The 27,296-nt window shown below is 45.2% G+C and overlaps 1 protein-coding gene across 3 annotated transcripts in view; it reads left to right on the top strand.

The window, feature by feature from the left end:
* Positions 1-27,296, top strand: part of LOC105708511 (NIPA-like protein 3) — a 43,613-nt gene that overhangs the window by 11,086 nt on the left and 5,231 nt on the right. For 2 of the 3 annotated variants that reach the window (XM_012439967.3, XM_012439968.3), the window contains exons 2-10: positions 571-639; positions 2,475-2,646; positions 5,799-5,858; positions 10,049-10,194; positions 13,699-13,795; positions 16,224-16,359; positions 19,329-19,417; positions 20,921-20,984; positions 23,775-23,869. In XM_012439967.3, the coding sequence (XP_012295390.1) occupies positions 571-639; positions 2,475-2,646; positions 5,799-5,858; positions 10,049-10,194; positions 13,699-13,795; positions 16,224-16,359; positions 19,329-19,417; positions 20,921-20,984; positions 23,775-23,869 (928 nt within the window). Of the gene's footprint in view, positions 1-570; positions 640-2,474; positions 2,647-5,798; positions 5,859-10,048; positions 10,195-13,698; positions 13,796-16,223; positions 16,360-19,328; positions 19,418-20,920; positions 20,985-23,774; positions 23,870-25,050; positions 25,112-27,296 lie in introns of those variants that run through there. The other variant, XM_064363469.1, reaches the window with a different exon arrangement.

Here is a 27,296-nt window from a genome sequence, read left to right on the forward strand (position 1 = left end):
TCTCCTAGTTATTGTACAGTGAATATATGTTTGGTAATCATTTTATAAAGTAAAAAATTTCATGCCAGGAAATCTGAACCTTACTCATAGGTGATATAAATTAAGTTTTTATAAATTGAATAATTGAGAATCCCCTAAGCAAGTGAGCCAGTTAAAAGAGTTTCATGGAAACCCCTCCGGGAACTTGAAGACTCCATTGGCAAGATAGCAAAAAGTATTCTCTGGCCTGTATTTCTCCTGTAAATTCTGATTTTGGAATGTTCCTTTTTTGCACAAGATGGTGGTAAGTTAATAGTTTATAGGGAATAGCACGGCAGGTTTAGACCTTGCCAGGTCATTGTGATCAAGCCACCAAAGTATCCGATTCAGGGCAGTGTTTTGTAAACAACAAAGCAGCCAGATTCACCTTGAGCAGTAAAGTTCCAGTTGTGGGTCTGGAGTGTGGCTTTGTCACGGATGTTGTTTTTCTGGTTTTTGTTTTGGGGCAGCAAATGGTTGAGTGTCAAAAGTGTCCTGGGGCCCCTTGGCTTGTGCCCAAATCATGTCTGCTCCTGTGAACTTTCCTTACAGGAAAACCTGATCGGCGCCCTCTTGGCGATCTTCGGGCACCTTGTGGTCAGCATTGCACTTAACCTCCAGGTAAGTTTCAGCCACCAGAACTGTCTGGGGGCAGAGACACAGCCGATGAGTCAGGGTATCTTATCCAGGTCCAGCTGCCTCCTCTATGCAGGGCCTTTCCTACTACACCCCTGGGCTGTGCCTGGGACAATACCTTGTGGGCCGCTCCATGATTTCTCTTAATTCGGTGGCCCCACTCCATCCCGCCCTAGCCCTCCTAGCCAGGTCCTGACCATCTCTCTTTCTGCTTTGCAATGACCTCCTGCTAGCTTCTCTGGCTCTGGTCTTATCCTTTCCTGTTTCCTTTGCTGCAAAGCTGCTGGAATTACCATAGTTTTGTCAAACTTAACTCTAATTACAGCACTGTTCATTACTTAAAAGCCTCAGGGGTACCCTATACAGCTGCTGTGGACGCCCCCACTGACCTCCAAGTCCCCTCAGCCGGTCTGAGTTCACAAGCAGCTGTGGTATGGAGCAAGTTGATAGCTAAGGAGCTTCTCATGGGGGCACCAGGGAGCTGGTGCTACTGGCATGCGGCACAGCTGGGGTGCTCGTTGGGGCAGGGGGGCAGTTAACGCCCCTGGAGGTTGCTTTCTGTCAGCGGGGGTGGGAGTCTGGGAATAAATGCCCAGGCTCTTATTCTCTGCTAAGATGATTCTGAGGTGAGATTCACAGGGTTCCTCAGAAGGTCCTCTGTGGGCCTGAGCCCCCGTTGCCTATGGGACTAATTCACTCATTAATGCACCTTTCATCTCCGTTCCCTGCCCCGCTTTCCCCCTCCCTTTCTTGTGCTCCCTGGAATCATCTCATACAGACTACCTGCTCCCACACTCCTGTCTCAGGGACTGCTTCCAGGAAACCCATATAAGGCTTGATACCTGCTAACAGGATGAATCCCACAGCACACTGGCCGGCTTCACTCCACCAGCACTTCAGTCTGCCAGCCAGCACTGCCCAGCTTCTGCCTGCAGTGAACTGCTCTCCTCCCTGGAGCAGGCGGGAGACCGTGATCCCTGTGGGCACACGCGTGTGCCTTGTTCACCTGTACCCTATGCATCTCAGCTCTGGGATGTGTATGTTTCTTTGTGTCACTGAGACCACGTGGTCTCTTAGCTACTTGTCTGGTTCATTCTCTTCTTTCTCCACACCAGTGTCTCTGGTTTTTTATCTGCTTCTGGGCAGCCCACATCATGATCCTCCCCAAATGGCAGACTTGGCCCTCTAAGTCAACATGACTTTCTAGCCTGCCTTAGTTACTGCCTCAGTTTCTACATCTAGGTTCACATTTCCCCCAAAAAGAATATTGGCCATGCTTGAGCCACGTATCCACCCCAGGGAGAGCAAGGTCCACTGATAACCACATGACCGCCCAGCGAGAGCTGCTGGCAGGTAGACAGGAAGGAGTGTGCCGAACACTCAGGCATCCCAAACATGGGGGATTCTGGAAACTACAGAGAGAGGGAGATTGACCTGAGGGCCAGGTCAAGTGGGATCCTTAGACTATGGCTTGCACCCTGAGACTGCGTATCGCCTGTGACATGCATTAGAAATGCCTGTTTCCAGACCTCACCCACGCCTCTCTGAGACTGACTCAGGATAAGGCCCAGGCAGGTATTTTGTCGAAGCTTCCCAGGGAAGTTGAAAGGATTCCCAGCCTGTGGGAGAACTACTGTCCTAGAATAACTGTCTAGTATTTAGATCCCTACTGTCTCACTCTTCTCTGAGTCAGGACTCCACAAGAACCTGACAAGTCTTCCCAATTTATTTTCAAGTTGGGGTAGATTTAGGGTACCTACATTATAGCATTTTTTTTCCCCAAACGTCTGAGCAAATTACATTATTTCTCGGGTTTCTAGAAGTACTGCCACATCCGCCTGGCAGGCTCCAAGGACCCCCGGGCCTATTTCAAGACCAAGACATGGTGGCTGGGCCTGTTCCTGATGCTTCTGGGCGAACTGGGTGTGTTCGCCTCCTACGCCTTCGCGCCGCTGTCCCTCATCGTGCCCCTCAGCGCAGTCTCTGTGATAGGTAAGATCAGAGCTGCCCCACCTTCCCCTGGGGTGCTCCCAGCTGCGTGTCTAGAGTGCTACCACCAGGATCAAAGGTGCTCGTTGAACAGACGAGCTTTAGCTTGGATAATAAGAGCCTAATACAAAGGGCTTCAGACACACCAGGCCCTGTAAGTGTTTACAGATCTTAATTCTGCTAATCCTCCGGCCACCTGTTGAAGGAGCTGTTGTTGTCATCCCCATGTAACAGATAAGGAAACTGAGGCACAGGGCCCCAAATGGCACAGGTAGTGAGTAACAGAGCTGGGATATGAACTGGGCTGTCTGGTTCTAGAATCTGTTTAAGATTCAGAAAGTTTATCAGAATTGCTTTTTATTTCTAAAAGAAGAAGGAAGATAAACCCTAATCTATGCATCTTTTCACTATCAAGATATATTAAGCTTTTTGCCAGGTGCGGTGGCTGGTACCTGTAATCCCAGCTACTTGGGAACCTGCGGTGGGAGGATCACTTGAGGCCAGGAGTTTGAGACCAGCCTGGATGATATGGAGAGACCCCCATCTCTACAAAAAAAATGAAAAAAATTAGCTGGGCATGGTGGTGTGCACCTGTGGTTCTAGCTACTTGGAAAGCAGAAGCAGAAGGATCCCTTAAGTCCAGAGTTTGAGGCTGCAGTGAGCTTTGATTGTACAACTGCACTCCAGCCTGGGGGACCCCATGTATTAAAAAAACAAATTCAGCTTTTGTAGGGCTCCTCCCAAAGTGCTGGGACTACAATCGTAAGCCACCACGCCTAGCCATTAACTTTCTCATCTGCCAGTTTTCTAAGATTTCCGTAATCACTGAACCAGTGTTTCAGAACATTTGAACCAACTAAAAGACAAAGGAGCATTAGTGTTCATGAGAACACAAGCAAAATAGAATTAGAAGGAAAAAAAAAAAAAAAAAGACCGGGCGCCGTGGCTCATGCCTGTAATCCCAGCACTTTGGGAGGCTGAGGCTGGTGGATCACCTGAAGTTAGGAGTTCGAGACCAGTCTGGCCAACATAGTGAAACCCCATCTCTACTAAAAATACAAAAAATTAGCTGGGCATGGTGGTGGGCGTCTGTAATCCCAGCTACTCTGGAGGCTGACGCAGGAGAATCACTTGAACCCAGGAGGCAGAGGTTGCAGTGAGCCAAGATGGCGCCATTGCACTCCAGCCTGGGCAACAAGAGCAAGACTCCGTCTCAAAAAGAAAAAAAAACACAATTTCTTCTTAAAGAAAAGTCGTTAGTAGATTAGTGAACAGTAGCTTTTTTTGTGTGTGTAGCAGCCAGGACAATGAACTTGCTTTGAAATAATTCTTTCCATTTTGCTGGCAAGCACTACTCTGCCCAGACGCTCTTCTCTGCTCTTAAAGGAGAAAGTTATATTTTGGGTCTTATTCCTCCTTGAGTTAAAAGGTTCTCTTCTATACAAGGGATGGCAGATGCATGGTAACTATGTGTCCCTTCCTGTGCTCAAGGCAGACATCGTTAGTCAATCATGGCGCTCCTAGAGAGCCTAGATGGGGCCTCAGAATTCTCAGTGCTTCCAACAGTTACTAACAATCACCAGGAGTTGGCAAAGGAGCAGAAATGTATTTACTTTCCCTGATCCTGTTATAAGGCCCTGTTTTTCCTAACCAGGGTTGGCGAACTGGCAGTTTATAAAATGAATGAGGTCCTCAGACATGGTGTGTGTTTTTTCCCACACGATTTTTTTTTTAATGTAATTTGAATGTCTTTAGCTGAGACAAGTAGTTTGCCAGAGTCTCAGCCTTTCCCTATTGTCTTACTTCCGGACCATTTTCTACGTTTATGTTATGTTACTCCCCAGCCCCTCTATGTGATCATACCTGTAGCCTTATCACTCTGCTCTGCCCACTGCAGGCATCTCCAAAGGGCTCCCAAACCTTTTCACAATGAGAAATAATTGTCTGAGTGACTGGTGCTTTAGATATTAGTCCTTGAATTTTAATAAGTTTCAAAGAATGAAATTCTTTTTTTTTTAAAAGGCTAATTTATAATGATAAAACTTCAGATATCAACCACTGAAAGTTAAGGGGCCCTAGAGCTTCTGAAGTCATCCAGTGAAGAATAATATTAAAAAATAATGATTACCATTTATTAGATATCTATGACTTAACCATCACTGCTCCAGGTACTTTTAGTAATAATAACTTAGTTATTGAGATTGACTGTGTGCCAAATGACTTGTATATATTCTTTAATTACCCCTATCATTCAGAAAAGTAATTTTCAATGGTATGCTGGTAAACCACCTCTCAGAGAGACAAAGGCAAAAAAGAAGGGAGATGAAGGGATGGAGAAAAGGGTTGGAAAGGTGGGAAAGGAGAAAAGAAAGAGCTGATTTGTAGTGCTTGCCAGTTTGTATGGTATATACATTATTACTTCCACTATGGCTCATTTCAGGAAGGATTGTTTCCTGAATATTTAACAAAATATTTAACATTCTATGAGCTGGTGCCAGCTGGATCTACCACCGTATTTCATAGACTAGAGAACTGAGACTCAGGTGAAGTGACATATCCAAGAATACACAGCCAGAAGAGGCAGAACTAGGATGGTGAGTGATCCAGGTCTGTTCACAGTGAGTGCCAGCCCTATCCTTTTGGGCAGTCCCAAGGGTCTTTGAGTACATCTGTGAACATGGAAGAGGCAGGGAGAGGAAGAATTGGGGGAAATGTCAGAGGTGGGTGTTGCAGTGGAAGGAGTAAGAGCCCTGGCCTCCTGCAGTCCTGGGTTCAAGTCATGCCTTCCCTTACCACCTTAGTGATCTTGAATGGGCCCTTCACCTCTCTCAGCTTCAGTGTCCCCATTTGTCAAATAGGAATAATGAGAGCACCCACCTCCAAAGATGAACATGCCAGAAATGTCTTGTGTAAGCCACCTGTTGCAGAGCAGGTACTCAATGCTTCTGGCCTTGTAGGAAATCCTCAGGAAGGAAGGTTCCTCTCTGAGCCTGCCTTTCCTAGATGGAATCACACAGGAACCGAGCTCTTGGCAGCATGAGTGACAGGAAGTACCAAGCTCCAATGCAAAGGAGCCACCCAGAGGGTATGGGTGAAGGGATGCCCTTTAGCTGACAGCAGCCTCAATTCTCTTTTCTTTGTGCTTCATTCTTCAGCCAGTGCCATCATAGGAATCATATTCATCAAGGAAAAGTGGAAACCGAAAGACTTTCTGAGTAAGTTCAGTGATTTGAACTGTGTCCTTAATTTTATACTAATGCTTTTTGTTAATTGTAAAATCAGTTCACTCTAATTCAGAGGTTATCTGCCTCTTGCTCTTCTCTGTGGTTCTATCTTCTGCCCTTAACAGATTCCTGAGAGCTGGATTTTTTAATCAGGGGTTCCCAAGCCTGGCCACACATCAGAATCATCGGTGAGGCTTTTAAAAATAGACTTTTATCCATCCTATTGGATCAATTTTGAGCATCTGTTGTTGGGATTTTAGGAGGCCCAGTAAAAGAAACCCTCTCTCCCTGACCTAGTTCTAAAGCAATGGGAGTCAAACACAGGTAATCAGAAGTCATACTTTATTCCTAATCAAAGCTAGATTAGAGCATTTTAGGTGAACTAGGTTAAAGCATAAAGCTGCTTAGGTGAGCAGCCAAGGGAACATCCTTACACTCTCCCCACAGGACCCTCCAGCTCCAGTAAGACCTTGGGCAGGTACCCCAGAGAAACACTAGGGTTTACAGAGTGGAGACGCTTAGCCAGAATTATTGCCTCACATAGTTTAGGCCAGAGAAGGAAGAAAAAAGATCAAAGCCCCAGTGTTTAATTTTTTATTTTTTTAATTGATTAGCTCCACCCAGTTGAGAAATGTGGATCAATAGGGCAAAAGGCAAAACTGTCATTTTAATAGAGGTCTCTCCACATGGAAACCCAAGGAGTGGGGAAGAAGCGTTCCCCACAAAACACCTACTAAGTGCCATGTTGTGTTATAGGTGCTGGAGATACAGCAGTAGGACAGATGGGGCTTCCGCTCCCAGAGAGGGGTGTGTGTGTGTGTGTGTGTGTGTGTGTGTGTGTGTGTGTGTGTGTTGGGGGAGGGGAGAGATACAATAAACAAACAACTAAATGAAATAATTTTAGGTTGTAGTGAGTTTTTCAGAGAAAATAGAATGCTTTTGGGGACTGGGGAGATGGGAACACTTTCCTAGACTGATCAGGGTCAGACTCTCTGAGGAGGTGATTTTTTTCCCCCAACTTTTAAGTTCAGGGGTGCACGTGCAGGATGTGCAGGTTTGTTACATAGGTCAGTGTGTGCCAACGTGTGGTTTGCTGCACAGATCATCCCATCGCCTAGGTATTAAGCCCAGCATCTGTTAGCTGTTCTTCCTGGTGGTCTCCCTCTCCCCACCCCCCACCCTCCAACAGCTCCCAGTGTGTTGTTCCCCGCCCCCTCCATGTATTTATGTGTTCTCATCATTCAGCTCCCACTTACAAGTGAGGACACACAGTATTTGGTTTTCTGTTCCTGCATTAGTTTGCTGAGGATAATGGCTTCCAGCTCCATCCATGTCCCTGCAAAGAATATAATATTGTTCCTGTTTTTGGCTGCATAGTATTCCATGGTGTATATGTACCACATTTTCTTTATCCAGTCTGTCATTGATGGGCATTTAGGTTGGTTCTATGTCTTTGCTATAATGAATAGTGCTGCAGTGAACATATGTGCACATGTATCTTTATAATAGAACAATTTATATTCCTTTGAGTATATACATGGAGTTGCTGGGTCAAATGGTATTTCTGCCGCTAGGTCTTGAGGAATCGCCACACTGTCTTCCACAATAGTTGAACCAATTTATACAAGGAGGTGATTTTTAAGCCTAGATCCAGGTCATACTAGGGGATTGCCATCCCCAGGTCTGTGGGCAGGGTTTTCCACATAGCAGGAGCCACAGATGTAAAGCTGTGAGGCAGGAACAAGCTTGGTTTGTCTAGTCTCAGTAAGGCTGTGTAGCCAGAGGAGTGTGAAGAAAGCGAGAGGGAGATCAGGGAGGACCGGCTGATGTAGGCCTTATGCGCCATACTGTGGAGTTGAGGAGTATGGGGGCCCAAGCTCTGTCCTCAGAGCTTCTGAGCTGTGGGCTGGGGCCTGGGCATTGGCATTCTTATAGAGCTCCCCAGGGTGAATCATATACTGAAGTCCACAAATCACTTTGAAATGTATGAAAAATAAGATGGATTGACACATGGATAGACAGGTGAGAAAACGAGTATAATGAAAGGTCAATTTCGAATCTAGCTGTTGGGACTATGGGTACTCACCATACAACTCTTTGAACTTTAATGAATGTCTGAAAAATTTTAAAACAGAACTTCAGGGAGAGAAAATTTCCAAGATGTTGTGGATATACAGCCAAGTTTGGGGACCACTGTTCTGAATAATAAGATCAAGATGGGACCAAGAGGCTGAAAATAAAAGAATTTTACTCTGAAATAAAAGCAGAACTTTGAAAAAAAAAAAAAAAAAAGCAGAAACTTTGGAGCTATTGCCAAAAAGACCAAATGACAGACTGAATTTCAGTAGTCTTAATGATGGGGCAGGGGAGTTAGGGCTGGTTCCAAGACTACTATAGAGGTTTGCATCCCTTTGGGAATACTCTAGGTAGTCCTAGGATGAGAGCCATGCTAGTCCAAGCAGTGCCCTATGTGACTTGGAAAAAGAAGGCCCCTCTGAGCATCTGTAGTTTTATAGGCACAAGCCTTGATGAGCAGGGCATGGCCTGGATTTTAGCCTGTCTCACCCATTCAGCCAGGTGCCCTTGTTCAGTGAGCAACCTACACAGCTGTACATGGCTGCCTTACCTGGAGTTCCATTAAATTCAGCAAACGTTCACTGAGCGCTAGACCTGTGTTAGACACGGCAGGTGTGGAGATGAGTAAGACCCATCTCTGCCCGAAGAATACTTTAGATAACAGACTTACTTTGTTGAGTTTAACCATGACTCTTTGATTTGTTGAACAACTATTTTTTGAGCACCTCCTGCATTCACGAGGTCTAGTACTAAGAATAAAGATAAAAGACATTTAACATGTCATCACATATTCTTTAGACGGTGGGATGAAATAAGCAAAGTTAGTCCTATCCTGGAAGAATCCAGAGGCCTATGGTCACCGTAAGTGTGGCTTAGAACTCTCAGCCATTTTTTGGCTGCCTGAGGCTGGGCTGGACCTGGAGGCTTTTCACCAGCCCTACAGAGTTCAATAGGAGTGTGACTAGACTCCAGGGGAGAGACAAGAGCCATGCCGCCTGGACCACTAACAGTCTGTGATGGGTCTGTGGCGGAGAATATTGATAGTAATTATATAGTTCCCTTGGGCGTAGATTAGATAGCCATTTGGGAAAGGATGAGGTAATTTTTAGAAGGTACATGTTGAGCTCTGAAGGTTTGCGTTTATGTTTTATTTTATTCGGTTTTTTAGTTTGCGCATAAAGTTATTTTAGCTTTAAAACGTTACCTGTAAAATGCGCATTAAAATCATAGTACAATACCATCATGGCTAAAATGAAAGAAACAAAATGTGTTGACAAGAATGTAACTGGAACTCTCATACTCTACTGGTGGGAGTGTAAATTGGTACAGCCACTTGGGAAAAACATTTGACACTACCAAACTGAACAACCACATATCCTATGGAGGAATTCCACCCCTCATTTTATACACAACAGAAACGCATACACATTTTTCTCAAATGACATGTATGAGAATGTTCACAGCAACATTATTTTTTACAACTCCAGGCTGGAGACTCCTCCAATGGTCCCCAGCAGTAGAATGGATAAATTGTGTTGTATTCACACAGTGGAGCACCGTACACAGTGAGAATGAAGGAACTGACATTGTGCCCCAACAGCGCAGATGAATCTCACAAACATCATGATGAGCGAATACGACAAAAGAGATCAGACTGTGTATGAGTCCATTCATATAAAGCACAAAGGCAGGCAAAACTATCAGTGCTGTTACATGCCAAGATAGTGTCACCCTGATGGTGGGGGCTAGCGATCGGAAAGGACACAAACGAGAAGTTTCAGGATCCGGCTCATGTTCTCCTTCTCCATCTGGGAGCTGGTTTCATGAGTGTGTTCACTTTGGGAGAATTCCTCAAGCACTTTTTGTATGCATGTTATACTTCATTAAAGGTTTGGTTTTTTTTTTTTTCTTTTACATTAAGTGGTTTTTTTTTAACGACATTAAGGAAGATCATTTATTTTTTAAAGTAAAGAAAAACCAAAAATACAAACAATAACAGGTCATGGTATGTTGCATGAGAAGGCTGTTTCTTCATGGCTGAGAATGTGTACCGTATCTCAGGCCTGTTCTTGCAGTGAGTCCGTGACAACTTCTCTTCCCCACAGGGCGATACATCTTGTCCTTTGTCGGCTGCGGTTTGGCTGTTGTGGGTACCTACCTGCTGGTGACATTCGCACCCAACAGTCACGAGAAGATGACAGGCGAGAATGTCACCAGGCACCTTGTGAGCTGGCCTTTCCTTTTGTATATGGTAAGAGAAGCCTCCCGTCGTTCCCCCTGAGATGGCAGGAGGGAGATCAAGTCCTAGAAACCAGAAACGTGAATACCCAGCAACAGGGGATTCCATGAATTATGGCACATTTTACCAGCATGAAAGACCATGCTTCTGGAGAGTATGCAGTTTGTGGTGAAATGCTTGTTTCATTTATGTCCTGAGTAATATCAAAACCGTTATATAGTAGGATGCCAATTTTACTTTTTAGAGGTACGTGTAGGTATGGTCATATACTGTATCTATGAAGGCCTGGATGGGAAAACAATCCATCAGTAGTTAGCGCTGGGAGATGGTGTCATGACTCAGTTCTTATTCCCTCTTCATCTTTCTGAATTGTCCAGAAAGTTCTACACTAACCATTTCAAACTTTATGGTAAGGGGAAGAAAAAGTTAAAACTGTAAACAATTTAAGAATGTTATTTTATTTCCCAGTATAACACTGCTGATAGAAGCTGCTAGAAGCCCAAGAGACACAGGGAACTTTGTCTCCTAATCCCTCAGCCAGAGCTCAGTCCTCTGCCCCAGCTCTATCCTATTTTAGGTCTACAAATAAACTGACTAAGGAAAACTTCTAAAGTTTTTGATAAAGCTACTGGTACGTTCTTGTTCCATGCCCTGTGCTGTGCTGAACACATCTTTATATATCACCTCAGATTCTCTTAACCCTATAAAGTAAGTGTTCCTCTCATTTTACGGGTGAGAAAACCAGGGCTCTGAGAGGTTAGCTCATCTGCTCAGAGTCCATAAAAGCAGAGCTGGATTTGAAGGCTGGGCCCACCTGGTCTCAGGTGCTGTCTTCCTTCCCCGTGGCCTACTGACAAAGGTGTTCACTGTTCTCCTCTGTCATAAACAGCCTGGTCTCTGATTGAGTCTAGAGCCCTGGAATATCCTTTTTCCTCAGATCATTCACAGCAGAGGATCAATTCCCCTGAAATAGGGTCTGTGTCATTTCCCAGGTGGCAGCCATCCCCAGCATGTAGTTGGTGACAGAGCAAAGACCATCCTCCTTGGGCAAAGTTTTAGGGCTTCTATCCTCTAAGTGCTGTGTGGCCTTAGCCAAGTTGCTTACCTTCTCTGTTTCCCTCTCTGTAAAATGGCAAGGATCTCTGGACTTAGAATTGCTATTGGGAGATCTAGGAGATAGCATTTAAGTCACCTGGAATGTGGTGGATGCTCAGTGAATGATTTCATTGCCTTACTTCATCATGACTGGGAGGCAGTGCTTCCAGCTGGAGAGATTTGGCCAAACCAAATTCCATCAATGTTTATTGAGCATCTGCTGTGTGCTAGACACTATGGATATAAAAAAATAAATGAGACATCCCTACAGAACTCACGGACTGTTGGGAGGTACCACCTATGCACAGCCATCTCATGACATGATAGCCATGTCACATGATAGTGCTATTCCAGCGTTCATTTTAGAATCATGGCGAATGGGCCATGTGTGGTGGTTCACACCTGTAATCCCAGTATTTTGGGAGGCCGAGGCAGGAGGATTGCTTGAGTGTAGGAACTTGAGACCAGCGTGGGCAACATGGCAAAACCCTGTCTCTATTAAAAAAATAAAAGTAAAAATTAGCCAGGTGTGGTGGTGCATGCCTGTGGTCCCAGCTACTCGGGAGGCTAAGGTAGGAGGATAGCTTGAGCCCTGGAGGCCAAAGCTGCAGTGAGCTGTGATCACACCACGGCACTCCAGCATGAGTGACACAGTGAGACCCTGTCTCAAAAAAAGAAAAAGAAAAGAAAAGAATTATAGAGAATGGCTGAAAAATTGGGACCCCTGAAATGCAGGCACAGTGATTGGGAATGTTGATGATTGATGGCACACCCACTTGATAAAGTATTCTGCGGCAATTAAAGATAATTATGACAACTTCACAAAACATGAAGATTGTTTATAGTAACTAAAAACAGCCCAGTACAAAATTGTGCATTGACCATGATGACAACTAGATAAAATATGGATTCACTGGAACAAAGACAAAGAAGAAATGGGGAAATGAAAGCAGCTGTGTTTTCTGGTCTCTAATTAGAAGGAATGTTTTAAATGTTTCAAAATGCCCATTGATGTTTCTGTGTTGGTTTTTATACCAAATCAGCTTTGATAAGAGGTTTGGGATAGGCAAATGGGACTAAGCTGTTGTCACAGTTTTCTGCTTTAGTTGCACTGGGCGCTGGGGCTGGCTTAACTTCTTGGGAAAGTGTTAGCAAATATCTGGGCCTTTAAGGGGTAGAAAGGACAAGTTATTGATGCGAGGAGGGGGAGCTTCTCAAACTCAGAATTCACGTCATCTAATGGTAAGTTTCTACTGATAGAGAGCCTTCTAAACTCCGGGCACTGGGCCTCCCATCTCCAGACAGTGTGGCCTAGCAGGAAAGTGCGTGGGTCTGGGAACCAGACCGTCCAGGTTTCAGTTCCTCTGTGCCGTGCCTGGGATCGTGGTAGTACCTGCTTCCTAGAGTTGTTGTGCTGACTTAGTGAGTTTAAGGTAGATACAGTGCTTAGAACACTGCCTGGCGTACAAGGAGACGTCATTTAGTGTAAGCTATGATGATGGGCCCATAAAAAGAATTCTTATCCCTATTTCACAGAGGATTAACTAAAGTTTAGAGAAGTTAAGTGACTTGCCCAAGGCCACACAACTAGTTTGGAGGCAGATCCAAGTTCAAACCCAGGTCTCCCTGACTCCAAATGCCTTCTTCGTTTTACAGTTAAGCCTCACATTTGAAGCTTGGCTGGGGGCAGAGGGAGTATATACTACTACTTATTATTATTATTATTATTATTATTGAGATGGTGCCTCGCTCCGTCACCTAGGCTGGAGTGCAGTGGCATTATCTCAGCGAGATTCTCCTGCCTGCCTCAGCCTCCTGGGTAACTAGGATTACAGGCAGGTGCTACCACGCCCTGCTATTTTTTTTTTTTTTTTTTTTTTTTTTTTTGTATTTTTAGTAGAGACAGGGTTTCACCCTGTTGTCCAGGCTGGTCTCAAACTCCTGACTTCAGGTGTTCTGCCTGCCTCGGCCTCCCAAAGTGCTAGGATTACAGGGGTGAGCCACCATGCCCAGCCTCGTATTCTTGACCAAAGAGCTTGGCGAACAAGTGTCTCCTTCTTGGACTGATCTGTTGTTTTAACGGGGATACCCATGGAGCCATGGAAGGGGAGGAAACCATCTCAGCCTGATGAATCTTGGCCCTCCAAGAAAGAGTGGATATGAGGGAAGCACATCACCCTCAAAGCTTCAGCCTCAGGAGAACAGGGAATTACTTCTCAGTACTAGCCAGGGATTAGAGAGATTCATTCTGTGTTTCCCTTGTCCCCTGAATATCTAGCAATAGTGTGGGGAATGCTGAATCATAGCTCAGTCATTACCTTTCAACCCTGGGACTCTGATGATGGCCCACCCTGCCAGGGTCTCCCAGTCTCACCTACCTCTGTGGTCCTCACTGACCCCCCTCCTTGCTGCCTTCCACAGCTGGTGGAGATCATTCTGTTCTGCTTGCTGCTCTACTTCTACAAGGAGAAGAATGCCAACAACATTGTCGTGATTCTTCTCTTGGTGGCATTACTCGGTAAGTTGGCATCTGGGTGATTGAGTTTTGCCACCACCAAGAAGCACCAAATGGAGATGTGGGTTTTGTTTGCAGAGCTGTGGCCCCTGGATCCAGAAACTGCTTGAGACTGGCTCAGGTTGTTCTGTCTCTATCAGTGACTTTGGGGAACTGGGTCCCTGCTGACTTGAGACAAAGTCCTATCCTCAAGGAGCCTCCAATCTAAAGGGAGAAAATAACAGTAAACAATTAGCCAAATTCATAGGTTATGTAAGTTTGGGCAATAACAATTCCAATGAGGAAGAATAAAGCAGAGTGAGGATGAGGTGAGTTGCGTTGTTTACAAGACGGCAGAAGTAGAGTACGATCCATGCAAAACCTATCAGAGCTTAGGAATTCGTTCTGTATTCAAAGGCAAAACTAGATTTTGTCCTCTATTTTGTTCCCCCTTTTAGAGGGATGGGTGCTGTGGAAGAGATGGCTCCTGAATCAGCTTAAGGCTAGAACCGCGTATTAAGTTTTCCTTTTTTTTTGAGACAGTCTTGCTCTATCACTCAGGCTGGAGTGCAGTGGTGCAATCATAGCTCACTGCAGCCTTGACCTCCTGGCCTCAATTGATCCCCTTGCCTCGGCCTCCCAAAGTGCCAGGATTACAGGCATGAGCCGCTGTGCCTGGCTAGAACTGCGTATAATTTGATACCTAAATAGAGCTGTGGGAATCCATCCTTCCTGAGAAGGAGGAGCGGACAGAGGCAGAGGAGCAGGCTGTGTCAGGGCTGGTGGAGCCTGCTGCTGAGCTGCTCTTGTATCTCTGGCCTCAGGCTAGTGACCCTCCCTCCTTAAGCCACACTGTCCACTTCTCTAAAGCGGGGAGTATGAGAACATCCAAGTCACAGAAGGGAGTGGGGGTAAAATGAGACATGCACAGGTGCCTAATATGTGTATTTCTCTTCCGACCTTCCTACTGAGTGCCCCACCACAGCGACAGGCCATCAACCAAATAGATATCTGTCACTGAAGACAGGGTTGCATTAATTAATTTTTTAACAGCTCTGTTGGGATATAATTTATATACCATAAAGTTCACCTGTTTAAAGTATACAATTCAGCGGTTTTTAGTATTTCATAGAGTTGTGAAACCATCATCCTAATCTAATTTTAGAACATTTTGTCACCCCAAAAGGAAACCCTGTTACCATTGGCAGTCACTCCCTGTTCCCCTTCTCCTAGCCCCAGGCAACTACTAAGCTACCGTCTGTCCCTGTAGATTTGCCTTTTTGACCACCTTCATAAATGAAGTCATATGCTTTGTGGCCTGTTGTGACTGGCTTCTTTCACTGAGTGTGATGATTTTGAGGTTCACCCATGTCATAGCGTGAATCAGTCCTCATTCCTTGGTGACTTTGTTTTCAAAATGGATGGGAAGGATCATGGCCCTGAAACATCCTCTCCTCTTATGTAGGAAGGCCAGAAGGTTCTGAGGCCATTGGCTAATCCCTTCTCACTAAGGAGGACACCCTCATGACAAGTGCTTAAGTGACTGTGATGTTCGGAAACTGTAGCCGAATGGGTGAGGGGCCTGAAAGCCACTGTGTGTGTGGGGTGTTGGCAGGAGAAAGCAAAATAAACCGAAGCTGAAGACTAGGAAAGCAGAGCAGAGCAGCTGGGACCGGGGCTTCACCTGGACCACCCCTGGGGGCTGTCTCTAACTCCTGTGTGGCAGGGCGGTCTGACAGTCCTCAGTGAGAAGACGTTTCTGAACAGTAGGGTAGAGCGAGGGTCTCCACAAGGAGGTGAACAGGATGCTCCACTGGGTACACAGAGAGAATATTAGAACTTCAATCATTTTTTCTCCACCTTTTAAATTATATTCCTGTACAAATTTTATAATGTACATACCACTGAAGTACAGTGTCACATGACTATAATTTGAAAATAAGTACACACATACTGGAAACGTTTGCACATATGCACAGGGGCGTGCATTCGGAAACACAAGAGAAATGTTTTTAAAAATACAAGTGACTGAGCACTAAAAAAATCCAACAACTCCTGAGCAGTTTATACACCACATGTTTTTCCGGTGGTTGCTGTGAGACTGGTAAGTTCATTCATCCATTCAGGGATCCTTTTGGCCACAGCGCTGGGCACTGCAGGCCTCAGAGAACTGAACTTACTGCAGTATAGAGGTGACATCCAGGAATACCTGCAGGGGTTTGGCCTTTCTCCCTGCTTTGGTGTAGTCAGCACAGAGGATGGGAGTTCACGGGAGAGGTGCATACAAGACCCAGTGCAAACAGCATCTGTCACTGTTAAAACTGCCGGCTTGACTCTGTTCCTGTTCCCTCCCCTCTTTCTCGCTAAGTCCTTTGGGGTTATAGACTGGCTTTCTGGACCTAACTCTGCATTTCCCAGAGGCCCCCCACTCACCATTGTCCCCCATCTGCAGGCTCCATGACGGTGGTGACAGTCAAGGCCGTGGCTGGGATGCTTGTCTTGTCCATTCAAGGGAACCTGCAACTTGACTACCCCATCTTCTACGTGATGTTTGTGTGCATGGTGGCAACCGCTGTCTACCAGGCTGCGTGAGTTACAAATCATTTTTCTGCTGGTTCCTGCCATTCAGGCCGCTTCTCTTCTGGGGTCCTGATGACATATGCTGTGAGGAGGGCAGAGCATGCCACAGGGCCTGACATCCAGCGTGGAGAGAGGAGCTTCTAATTTGCTGAGTTGTCACGTGGAGGGACACGTGCTGCTCAAAAGACAAAGAGAGGCCGAGCACAGTGACCCATGCCTGTAATCTCAGCTCTTTGGGAGGCTCAGGTGGGTGGGTCACTTGAGGCCAGGAGTTTGAGACCAGCCTTGCCAACATGGTGAAACCCTGTCTCTATTAAAAAAATATATATATAAAAACCACACACACGCACACACACGAATTAGCTGGCACACGTGCCTGTAGTCCTGGCTATTCAGAAAGTTGAGGCACAAGAATTAAATAAAAAAGAAAGAAATATGAATGAAGCCAGCAGTGGATGAGTTTTTCCCCGCTGCCTCAGAATGAGAATTTTTTTCTTTTTTTCTTTTTTTTTTTTTTGAGACAGAGTCTCACTCTGTTGCTCAGGCTGGAGTGCAGTGGTGCCATCCCAGCTCATTGCAACCTCTGCCTCCAGGGTTTAAGTGATTCTCCTGCCTCAGCCTCCCAAGTAGCCGGTATTACAGGTGTGCACCACCATGCCGGCTAATTTTTGTATTTTTAGTAGAGACGGGATTTCACTTTGTGGGCCAGACTGGTCTCAAACTGCTCACCTCAAGTGATCCGCTCGTGTCTGCCTCCCAAAGTACTGGCATTACAGGCATGAGCCCCCACACTTGGCCCGAATATGACAAATTTGTGGTTGGAGGCAGCCTCACTTCCCATCTTCTCCGGGGCAGGTGATTGTCTCAGGGGCCTCAGAATGGTGGCCATCTCTAGGAGGCACCTGCTTGTCTGCTGGGTTAGAAAGAAAAATTGTCATTTCTTGCCCTCAATATATCGCCTCCAAATCTTCCCGAGTGGAAGGCAAAGTGCCCCCTCCTCTTTCAAACATGAAGTTAAGTAAAAGGCAGCAGCCTGAGGGCAGGGTCTGTGTCTTGTTTGCATTTGAGTCCTGGAGTCCAACAGAGGGCCTGGGAGGAGGAGAGGCTCTAGGAATATCGTAGGTGACAAACCTGCATAGGTTCGCAGGACTCAGCAGTGCACGAGGCTGATTCAGCCTGGGAAGCTCAGGCTGAGGCTCAAGGTCCACCAGCTGCATGGCCTCCAGGGACCATACGAGCAGCTGCTGCTGGCCCAGTCTTTGGTGTGAGCCTAGCTCTCTTCTCAGTGCTTTATGGAACCGGCTCACTTGGTCCTTACAACTCTCCTTTGATGTTGAGGCTATTATCCCCTCTTCCTAGCCTCTTACCTTCTCTGCCTCAGTTCCTCATTTTGCATATGAGGAACTGAGGCAGAGAGGGTAAGAGGCTAAGAAGAGGCGGAGCTGAGATCTGAGCCCAGGCATCTGGCTCCCCAGCCCACGCCCTCACCGCTCTGCTGTCTCCTGCTCAGCTTCTCCAAGATTCAGATTCTTCACCTGCAAATGAGAACAACAGTCCCTACCTAAGAGAATCACATGAAGCTCTTAGGAGAACATCTCTAGGCAAATGTCCAGTAAACATGAGCTGTTTCTGTGATTATTGGCCTTGGTATTGTTATTTTGGTTATTATTATTTTTGGTCTCACTATAATAATTCCAGTCATCACCAGAGAGCTCCTGCCGGTACAAGACTGTGCTGAGCACCTCCAGGCATCACAACCATGGCTCAGATGCCCCGCCTCCTAAGGAGCTACTCATTCACTAGGCAGTGCAGCCCACTGAGAGTGCTCAGCACACAGAGATGATGAGGGTAACCACTCACTGCCCTAAGGCATTCACAGCCCCAGCAAGGGGACAGCCAGTGAACAAACTATTACAGTCAAGCTGCGTGCAGTGGCTCACACCTATAATCCCAGCTACTCAGGAGGCTGAGGCAGGAGGAGCATTTGAGCCCAGTAGTTGGAGGGTGTGGTGAGCTATCATTGTGCCACTGCGCTCCTAGACCACAAAGCAAAATAAAAAAATGAAAGCAATTGAGTATGGTATAAGCAACTATGCAGAGAAAGGGCAAAGAGGCCAGGCGCGGTGGCTCACGCCTATAATCCTAGCACTTTGGGAGGCCAAGGCGGGTGGATTGCCAGAGCTCAGGAGTTTGAGACCAGCCTGGGCAACGTGGTAAAACCCCGTCTCTACTAAAATAGAAAAAATTAGTCGGGCGTGATGGTGCGTGCCTGTAGTCCCAGCTACTTGGGAGTCTGAGACAAGAGAATCACTTGAATCTAGAAGAGAGAGGTTGCAGTGAGCTGAGATTGTGCCACTGCACTCCCGCCTGGGCAACAGAGCAAAACTCTATCTCAAAAATAAAAGAAAAAAGAAAGGGCAAAGAATATCTTCCAAAATGGGGGTATTGTTTATCATAGATGGAGTGATTAGGAAGGACTCAAATTTTCTCTCTTTTTCCTGTATTTATTGCAGCGATCACATTATTCACTATTTTCAAATTAAAAATAAATTTGTTTAAAAGAATAATTATAACACTGGGCAGAATGTGATTAGTGCTGTAAGAGTTTCTGGGGGGCAGGGGTATAAGAGATACAGGAATGGCTCTTTTTAGTGGGGTGGGGATACAGCAGGGTGTGGAGAAGGGCATTTCAGGTGACAGAAACCATACGACCAAAGGTGTGAGACCATGATGGCCTGGCTCACTTGGGAAATGGGGATGGGCCTTAGCTGTGTGTCCAGGGGAAGAGTGGGAATCAAGCATGGACCCCAGACCAGGGATACACGGTACCCTATAACATGAGGGTGGCATTTTTAGAAATTAAAGGAACGTTCCTAAATGTATCAACTTCATATTTCAAACCAAACTCTACTATTGTCAGCTCTTAGCCTTTCCAGCATCTCCACAACCCACTGACTGGAGTGCTTTTTTGTTGAAGGTTTTTGAGTCAAGCCTCACAGATGTACGACTCCTCTTTGATTGCCAGTGTGGGCTACATTCTATCCACAACCATTGCTATCACAGCAGGTAAGGGTGGCCCATTGCTAGATTTCCATCTCTACCTTAGCAGCAGGGTGTTATCCCAGGGCAGAGGGAGGCTGATTCTGCTGACTTGTTCTCCCTGTAGAGTGATTTATAGGTTCATGGAGAATGTGCAGGATTTCCAGACAGAGAGACCTGGGTTTGTATCCTAGCACAGACACACACCAGCTGTGTGGCTCTGCAAACTTCACTTAACCACTCTGAACCTCAGCTCCACATTCATAAAATAGGACTGATAACACTTACCTCCTAGAATTATAATAGGTATGATCCAAATGTCCCCTGTGCCATACTGTGTGTACTTTAATAAGTTTTGCCATCGTCTTCTAGCTCCACAACCCCCACTGGCTAAATGACCACAAATCTCTTCTATATAATTTTTAAAGATTGTGACTATGCATAGCATTGCAACATCCATCGATGCTCAATAAGTGGTCATTAGCATTACAGCCATTTTTCTTCTATTTCACCTCTAATTTTTTTTTTCATTTTCTTTCTGTAGTGGCCTCAGAGGCTGCAAGCATATAAAACCGTTTGTCTAAATGGCATAATAGGTGACTAAAATCTTTGGAATAGAATATCCAATAAGAACCAAGTGCTTTCCTTTGATGAGAGCCTGGCTGCAAAGCCCTATGCTCTGCACAACACTTTAGACAAGTGGTGCCCTAGTTCCTGTCTGAGCAGGTAGGAACACACAAGGTGCATAGCTTCCAGGGCCCATGCTGTGAGCAGCACCAGAGGCTGTGGGGTGTTGATCCAGAGCAGCCAGAAGCTAAGCTAAGTTGTGGTAAAGAAGCTTGGTCAAGAAGTGTGAAGACCAGTCAAAGTTGAAATTAATAGCAAACGCCATGGTTGAGTGAGAACAGAAGTCAAGGCAGGGAATCAGGAGTTCAGGAATACAGCCGGAGGCCTGTGTAGGTGAGATGATTCCAGACAAAGACTGGCTCAGGGTGGGGGCAGTAGTCCCATCCCACTCCCATACCACAGGAGTAGACCTGCAGACTTGGCATCTACTGGCCACACGAGGTTAGAAAGCTCTAACAACATAAGCACAAAGCCTTTATCCATCTTAAGAAAGGTGGGGGGGAAAAGATTGTAGGCACAAACTGGTAAATAGGGTCTGTGGTTTAGTTAGTAAGTGTTCTTTGTCGTTTTGCTTTGATCTTGCACTGTGGTTATGGAAGATATGACTGGGGGAAGCTGGAGGAAGGGTGTATGGGGACTCTGCACCACTTTTGTGAGTCTAATATTATCCCCCAATAAAAGTTAAAAAACTAGATGGAGATCAGAGGGGCCTAAGGTGGGAAAAAGTTGACAACCTGATCCCCTAAATGGCTTTGATTCCATTCTTCTTGTAAGGCACAGTCATAATATATTTTGTTCATTTTGGCTTCCTGAAGGGAAGAGAGCTTAGCCAAATCTAGACAGACTGGCAGATGGGTGATTTGAAAACAGCTCAGTGGTATTTTCTATGATTTGCTGCTGCAGGTGCAGTATTTTACCTGGACTTCATCGGGGAGGACGTGCTACATATCTGCATGTTTGCACTGGGGTGAGTTCCATCCTGCTTGCTGGCCCCAAGACGTTGCGTGTAGAATTCCAAGCAGGTTGCCCCTCTCTCTCCTTATTGCTACAGCTGCCCCATCCTTTAGACTCAGAGGAGCTGTGGGATTGTGGAGCTTTATCCCCAGAGGTGAGCATTTTATTTCCCTAAGGGCTTTATCTTCCCCTTTCTTCTCTTTTGGACTCTAATCTCTTTGGCATTTCTCAAATATCACATTTTGATACATGAGAAGGCTCTCAACCTCACCTCAGATCTAAGAAATGCTTATTGAAGCTACATGAGATACCATCATTTTGCAGAAACTAATAGGACTGATAGTATTCCACATTGGCAGGAGGATGAGGAGAGCAGCCAGCTCCTACGCTGTTCACATATTTTAATGTGGGAGGAAAATTCGGCAACAGCAACAAAAAAATCCAAACAAGCATACTTTCTGATGCGGTATTCCATTCTAACCATTTATCTTGGAAAAATGCTCCAACAGGGATGCAAAGACACATGTATGAAGCTATTTATTAATTTTTTAATTAGTTGTCTCAACAAACAATTGAAAGCAATAGAAATGCTCAGCAGTAGAATATACATTTTAAAAAATTATGCCATATCCAGATAATAGCATGCCATGCTGCCATTCTGAAAATTTGAGGCCAGTTTGTAGGTGCTGACACAGAACCATGTCTAGAACACATTCATCAGAAAAAAATCACAAACTTTTAAAAATGTGGTCTTGGCCGGGTGTGGTGGCTCACACCTGTAATCCCAACGCTTTAGGAGGCCGAGGCTGGTGGATCACCTGAGGTCAGGAGTTTGAGACTAGCCTGGCCAACGTGGTGAAACCCCATCTCTAATAAAAATATGAAAATATCAGCCAGGTATGGTAGCAGGTGCCTGTAATCCCAGCTACTTGGGAGGCTGAGGCAGGAGAATCACTTGAACCCAGGAGGTAGAGGTTGCAGTGAGCTGAGATCGTGCCATTGCACTCCAGCCTGGGCAACGAGAGCGTAACTCTGTCTCAAAAAAAAAAGAAAGAAAGAAAGAAAGAAAGAAAGAAAGAAAATGTGGCCATGGCCTTACCCTATGATCCAGCAATTTCACTTCTAGATTTTCACCCAAAAGAAAGACTACATCTGTATTAGTCCATTCTCACGCTGCTAATAAAGACATACCCGAGACTGGGTAATTTATAATGGGAAGAGGTTTAATTGACTCACAATTCAGCATGGCTGGGGAGGCCTCAGGAAACTTAACAATTATGGTGGAAGGGGAAGCAAACACATGGTGACAGGAAGGAGAGAAGTAACAAGCAAAGGGGGAAAAGCCCCTTATAAAACCATCAGATCTAGTGAGAATTCACTCACTATCACGAGAACAGCATGGGGTAACTGCCCCCATGATTCAGTTACCTGCCAGCAAGTCCCTCCCATGACACATGGGGATTATGGGAACTACGATTCAAGATGAGATTTGGGTGGGGACACAGCCAAACCATATCAGCATCTGTTGACAAAACGACTTGCACATGAGTATTGATATAGTAGCTTTATTTCCAAACTGGAAACAACCCAAATGTCTACCAGCAGGAGAGTAGGCAAAACATAGTGTATTCAGACAATGAGTTCTACATAACGATTAAAAATAATGAACTATAGGCCGAGTGCGGCGGCTCATGCCTGTAATCCCTACACTTGAGGAGGCCAAGGCGGGTGGATCACTTGAGGTCAGGGGTTCAAGTCTAGCCTGGCCAACATGGCAAAACCCATCTCGACTAAAAATACAAAAATTAGCCAGGCGTGGTGGCTCACGCCTGTAATCCCAGCTACTCAGGAGGCTAAGGCAGGAGAATTGCTTGGACCAGGGAGGCAGAGGTTGCAGTGAGCTGAGATCGTGCTACTGCACTCCAGTCTGGGTGACAGAGCAAGACTCCATCCCAATTAAAAAAAGAAAAAGAAAAAATGAATATATACAATAAAGAAGATGAATCTTAACACTTCATCAAATGAAAGAAACTAGACATAAAAGAGTACATACTGTATGATTTAACTTACATGAATTAAAGAACAGACTAATTTCATCCATGGGAAGAAGTCAGGATAGTAGTATCTCTGGGAAAGGGCTGGCACGAAATGGAAAGGGCCCAGGAAACCTTTCTGAGGAGGATGGAAGTATTTTCTGTCTTGACCTTTCTGTCTTGAATTTTCCACAAGCAAAATTCATTCAGCTAGACATCTAGGGTTTGTGCATTTTGCTGCTTGTAAATTATATCATAATTTTTAGAAAGTATGTTTGTTTATATAAGCTATAGGAAAAAGGAAGAAAACAAAAATACCCTGGAAGGCTATACACCTACCTGACTGAGTGAGACCAGGAGTACCAGGACTTTCCAATTTTTATTGATTTTACTATCTATACTTTAGTAGTGATTGAAATGAATGACTTTAATTAAAAAAAATTTTTTTTAAAGGCAAGATTCAGAGACTCCTGATGGAATGGAAGTAAAGAACCATGAGAAGCTTGCCTAGGAGAGTCTAATTTATTCTGATTACAGCTCGTGGAGAGTATAGGGCATGTGAGGCCACTCCAGCTATTGTTATTCAACTTGCAACTGCCCCTGCTGATCCCAGGCTGGCAGCCTCCCCTGCTTCTGGGGCGGTGAGCCCTCCTCCGCAGCCTGCAAGCCTTTTTACCTCTTTCTCTTTCACATCACCTGAGCCTGAAAGTATCCCTTCTCGACCTTGCTCCTGGCCTTATTTCTCTTCCTGTCTCATCTCCATTCCTCAGGTGCCTCATTGCATTCTTGGGCGTCTTCTTAATCACACGTAACAGGAAGAAGGCCATTCCATTTGAGCCCTATATTTCCATGGATGCCATGCCAGGTAAGGTTAAAGCCCCCGTGGGTCTAGCTGACCATCCATATAGAATGACTGCTACTTCCTGTTTAAAAAGAGACAACCAACTGCTGTGCTGTGCCTTTATCGTGTGACTGTTCTCTCACTGTCTTTTTTCTTTTCTTTCTTTTTTTTTTTAATCTTGTGCAAAAGGGTAGGCAATGGCTGAGGCACCTCGGGTTGGTTTTGAGCACATCTTGCCAGTTCCGTGTCTATTTGGGGATCTTTTAAAGAAAATTCTGATTCATACTCAATATAATTAGGATCTGCAGCCCCAGGCTTCATGCCTGCAAATGGAAAAATCCATTCATCTAGTTGGAATGAAATGATCAGAGAGGGGAAGGAAAATAAGTTGAATGAAATTAAAATACTATAATCTCATTCCCTGGATGCCACAGCCAGTGGATCGTTCTGGAAAGCCTAATTTCCTAGTAAGCTAAAGATTCATACAGAGAAACACAAATTTAAATGCCTGTAAGCCCTGACAGTAACATAAACATGTGAATCAGCCAAATACTGCCCAGCAGGGAGTGGTGGAGCCTGTGGAGGACTGGAGAGTGCCTGTCTAGCCTAACGGGATTCTGATTACAAAAGTTACGACATTGGACCAACCTCAGATTTGCTGACCTAAACTCTGTAGGTTGCTGGTGACCATCAGCTTTCACACTTAACATTTTTATTTTATACAAGACGGAACTCTCTCTAAAACATAATCTCCTGTCCTTCATGAACACAATCTAATGAACAAAACACAAACACATTGACAGTCTAGAGTACTGCTTACTCGAGAGGTTTTCATGCTGTAACGCTGTGATGCAGGTGTGTTCTCAGGGCTGACTGGTGTGCCCCTACATTAAATGGCCCCAGGGTTTATGTGTCTCCTTTTTATATTAGTTCTTCCTCCTCTCTTGTTATTAAGCTGTTGTCTGTCCTTCTTGCTGTTATCAGCCTGCCCAAGTATAGCAACTCCATGTGAGTGTGTTCATTCAACCCAACTTGTTCAAATTACAAATAAAGTCAAAATGTAGGAGCTCTGAGTTGGGGGCCTAAGGTTTCTCCTAGGAGTTAAGTGCATGAGCTTTGGTTGCATGAACGATTTAAACGTCTAATCTGGCTGCTCAGATTCCTTTTTTGCTAACTTCCTTGTTTCTCGGCTGTGTTCCGGATAGATGAGGGCGCTGGATAGCTGAATTCCAGATAGGTGAGGTGTCAACTCTGTGTGTGCAAGTATGTGTATATATATGTGTGTTTGTGTGTTTATAAACTACGTATGTGTATATATCAATATCAGTATTTGTGTATATATATACAGATGTATTTTCTGGTAGAAAATAGAAGGTAACCTAAGGTAATCTTAGATATCAACATTCTGTGGTCTGTTTGTGAGTGTGGCTCTCAGCTTTCTCTTTGTACCTTGTGGGAAGGTACACAGAGACCAGTGGGAAGTCAGATATTGAAACAGGGAGACCCTGCCCTTGCAGTGGCTTGTCAGGACCCTTCCAATGGTAGGTGTTCTGTACTATGAAGAGTGTGGGCTTGGAGTTCAGATGACCTGGATTCAAATCCCAACTCTACCACCTTCCTGCTGTGTGACCCCCACAAGGCCTCTCATCCTCACTTGTAACCGGGGTTCCTTCTTTCAGGCTAGTGCTCATATGTGTAAAGGGCCTCTTGCACGGTGTCTGGGACATGGTAGATGCCTGATTATATTTGGTTTCACTTCCCTTTTGCTTTAAAAACCTTTGGAAGTTTTACACACTTCTTTGACCTGGTGGCAGGTAGAACATGCAGAATAAACTGCTAAACAAGTCTCAGCCTAAACAGAGGTGCGTTTCCAGCCACTTGGTTTCCCTGGTCAGTATGAGGACCTTGCCGTTTGTTTACTTAGAGTCGTATCTTCACAACTGACAACTGCTGTTCAAGACGTATTCAAATTCCAGAAATTTACTACATCACAATTTGGAGAGCCTTTAAGTAATTCAAGCACCTGAAAGAATTCTTAAAAATGAGAAAGGAAAACACAGCACCTGACCTCCAGCAGCTAGCCTGGCACTCTAGGCTGGCCCTTGCCCCTCTCAGCCGGCCCTTGGCCCTTTCCTGTAGCACAGAAACAATTTCACAGAACATCAGCAGCAGACAAGGCCACTCTGCAGCTGTGATGGATCAGGACACAAGCAGGTGGAATGGGAAGAAAAGGGTTTTTTTTCTAAAATTAAAAATAAATAAAGAAAGAACACAAACAGTACTACTCTGCTATCCTGTCTAAACACAGACAAAAAACAGACATTGTCCAAATTATGAAAAACACCAAACATCCCTCTTACCTTGCTAATGTGAGAGACTGTTGCTTTTTTACCAGCCACAGCTTTAGCTTCAATCTAGTCGTCTTCTAGATAAGAACTAAGATCCCCAATTATGGAGTTAGGCCTGCCTCCTGACAGCATCCAATCCAAAGCAAAGCCTCACTTCCTTGAATCCTCCCCAGAATCACCTAGTCCAAGCTAACCCCACAGTAACTGCTTTCTAACACCCTCTTACTCAGATGGCTCATGGTTCCCCACCACGTACACCTCTCTCGTTGCAGTGTGTCAGTAAACCCACATTTGTTAAACTAGAGATGTATTTCTGTTGGGCTTTGGCTGGAGGGCATTGACAAAATCCAAAAACTAAACCAGGCCTGTTAAGCCAACTCTCTTCCCTGAGGACAGGCACCTCCTCAGCTCTTCCACTTCCCTCTTCTGCCCTCCCCCAAAATCTAAACCACGGCCTCTTAAACTGTGCCCTTCAAAGAACCATCCGCTAAGTCTTATGCAATAGGGAGCCAAAGGGCCTTTCACAGACTCTGTCTTCCCAGGCCATTTGCAGACTGAATAAGAGCACAGGCTCTGTTGTCAGATCCCATCTCTGTCTCTCATTAGCTGTGTGACCTTGGGCAAGTTACTTTACTTCTCTGAATCTCTTCTTATCCAGGAAATGAGGACTGTAGTTCATCTCTGTCATAGGATTGTTTGGGGATTAAGCACAGGTATATAGAGAAGCCACACAGCATTCAGTTAAGAGTATGGACTTCTGAGTTTAAACCCCTTGAGTTTGAACCCTGACATGCCCCTACATTAAATGGCATTAAACTGAGGGTTCCTCCTGACAGCAGCTGGTCTGTGCGCCTATTTCCTAACTAGCTGTGTGATCTCAGGCAAATTACATGCTTCATTTCTGCTGCTTCATTTTCCTTATCAGTCATCCTGGGGATTAAATGAGATAGAACTTTATAGCTATTTAGAACAATATCTGCCACCACCTAAATACTCAATACACATAAGCCATTGTCATTATTGCCATTGTTGTTACTGTGACTATTTAAAGTGCTTAGCCCATCATTGCAATGTGTCAGTAAACCCACATTTGTTAGACTAGA

This window comes from Aotus nancymaae, unplaced genomic scaffold (genome assembly GCF_030222135.1).
Source record: "Aotus nancymaae isolate 86718 unplaced genomic scaffold, 86718_ANA_hifiasm-v0.15.2.pri h1tg000053l, whole genome shotgun sequence".
Lineage (NCBI taxonomy): Eukaryota > Metazoa > Chordata > Mammalia > Primates > Aotidae > Aotus > Aotus nancymaae.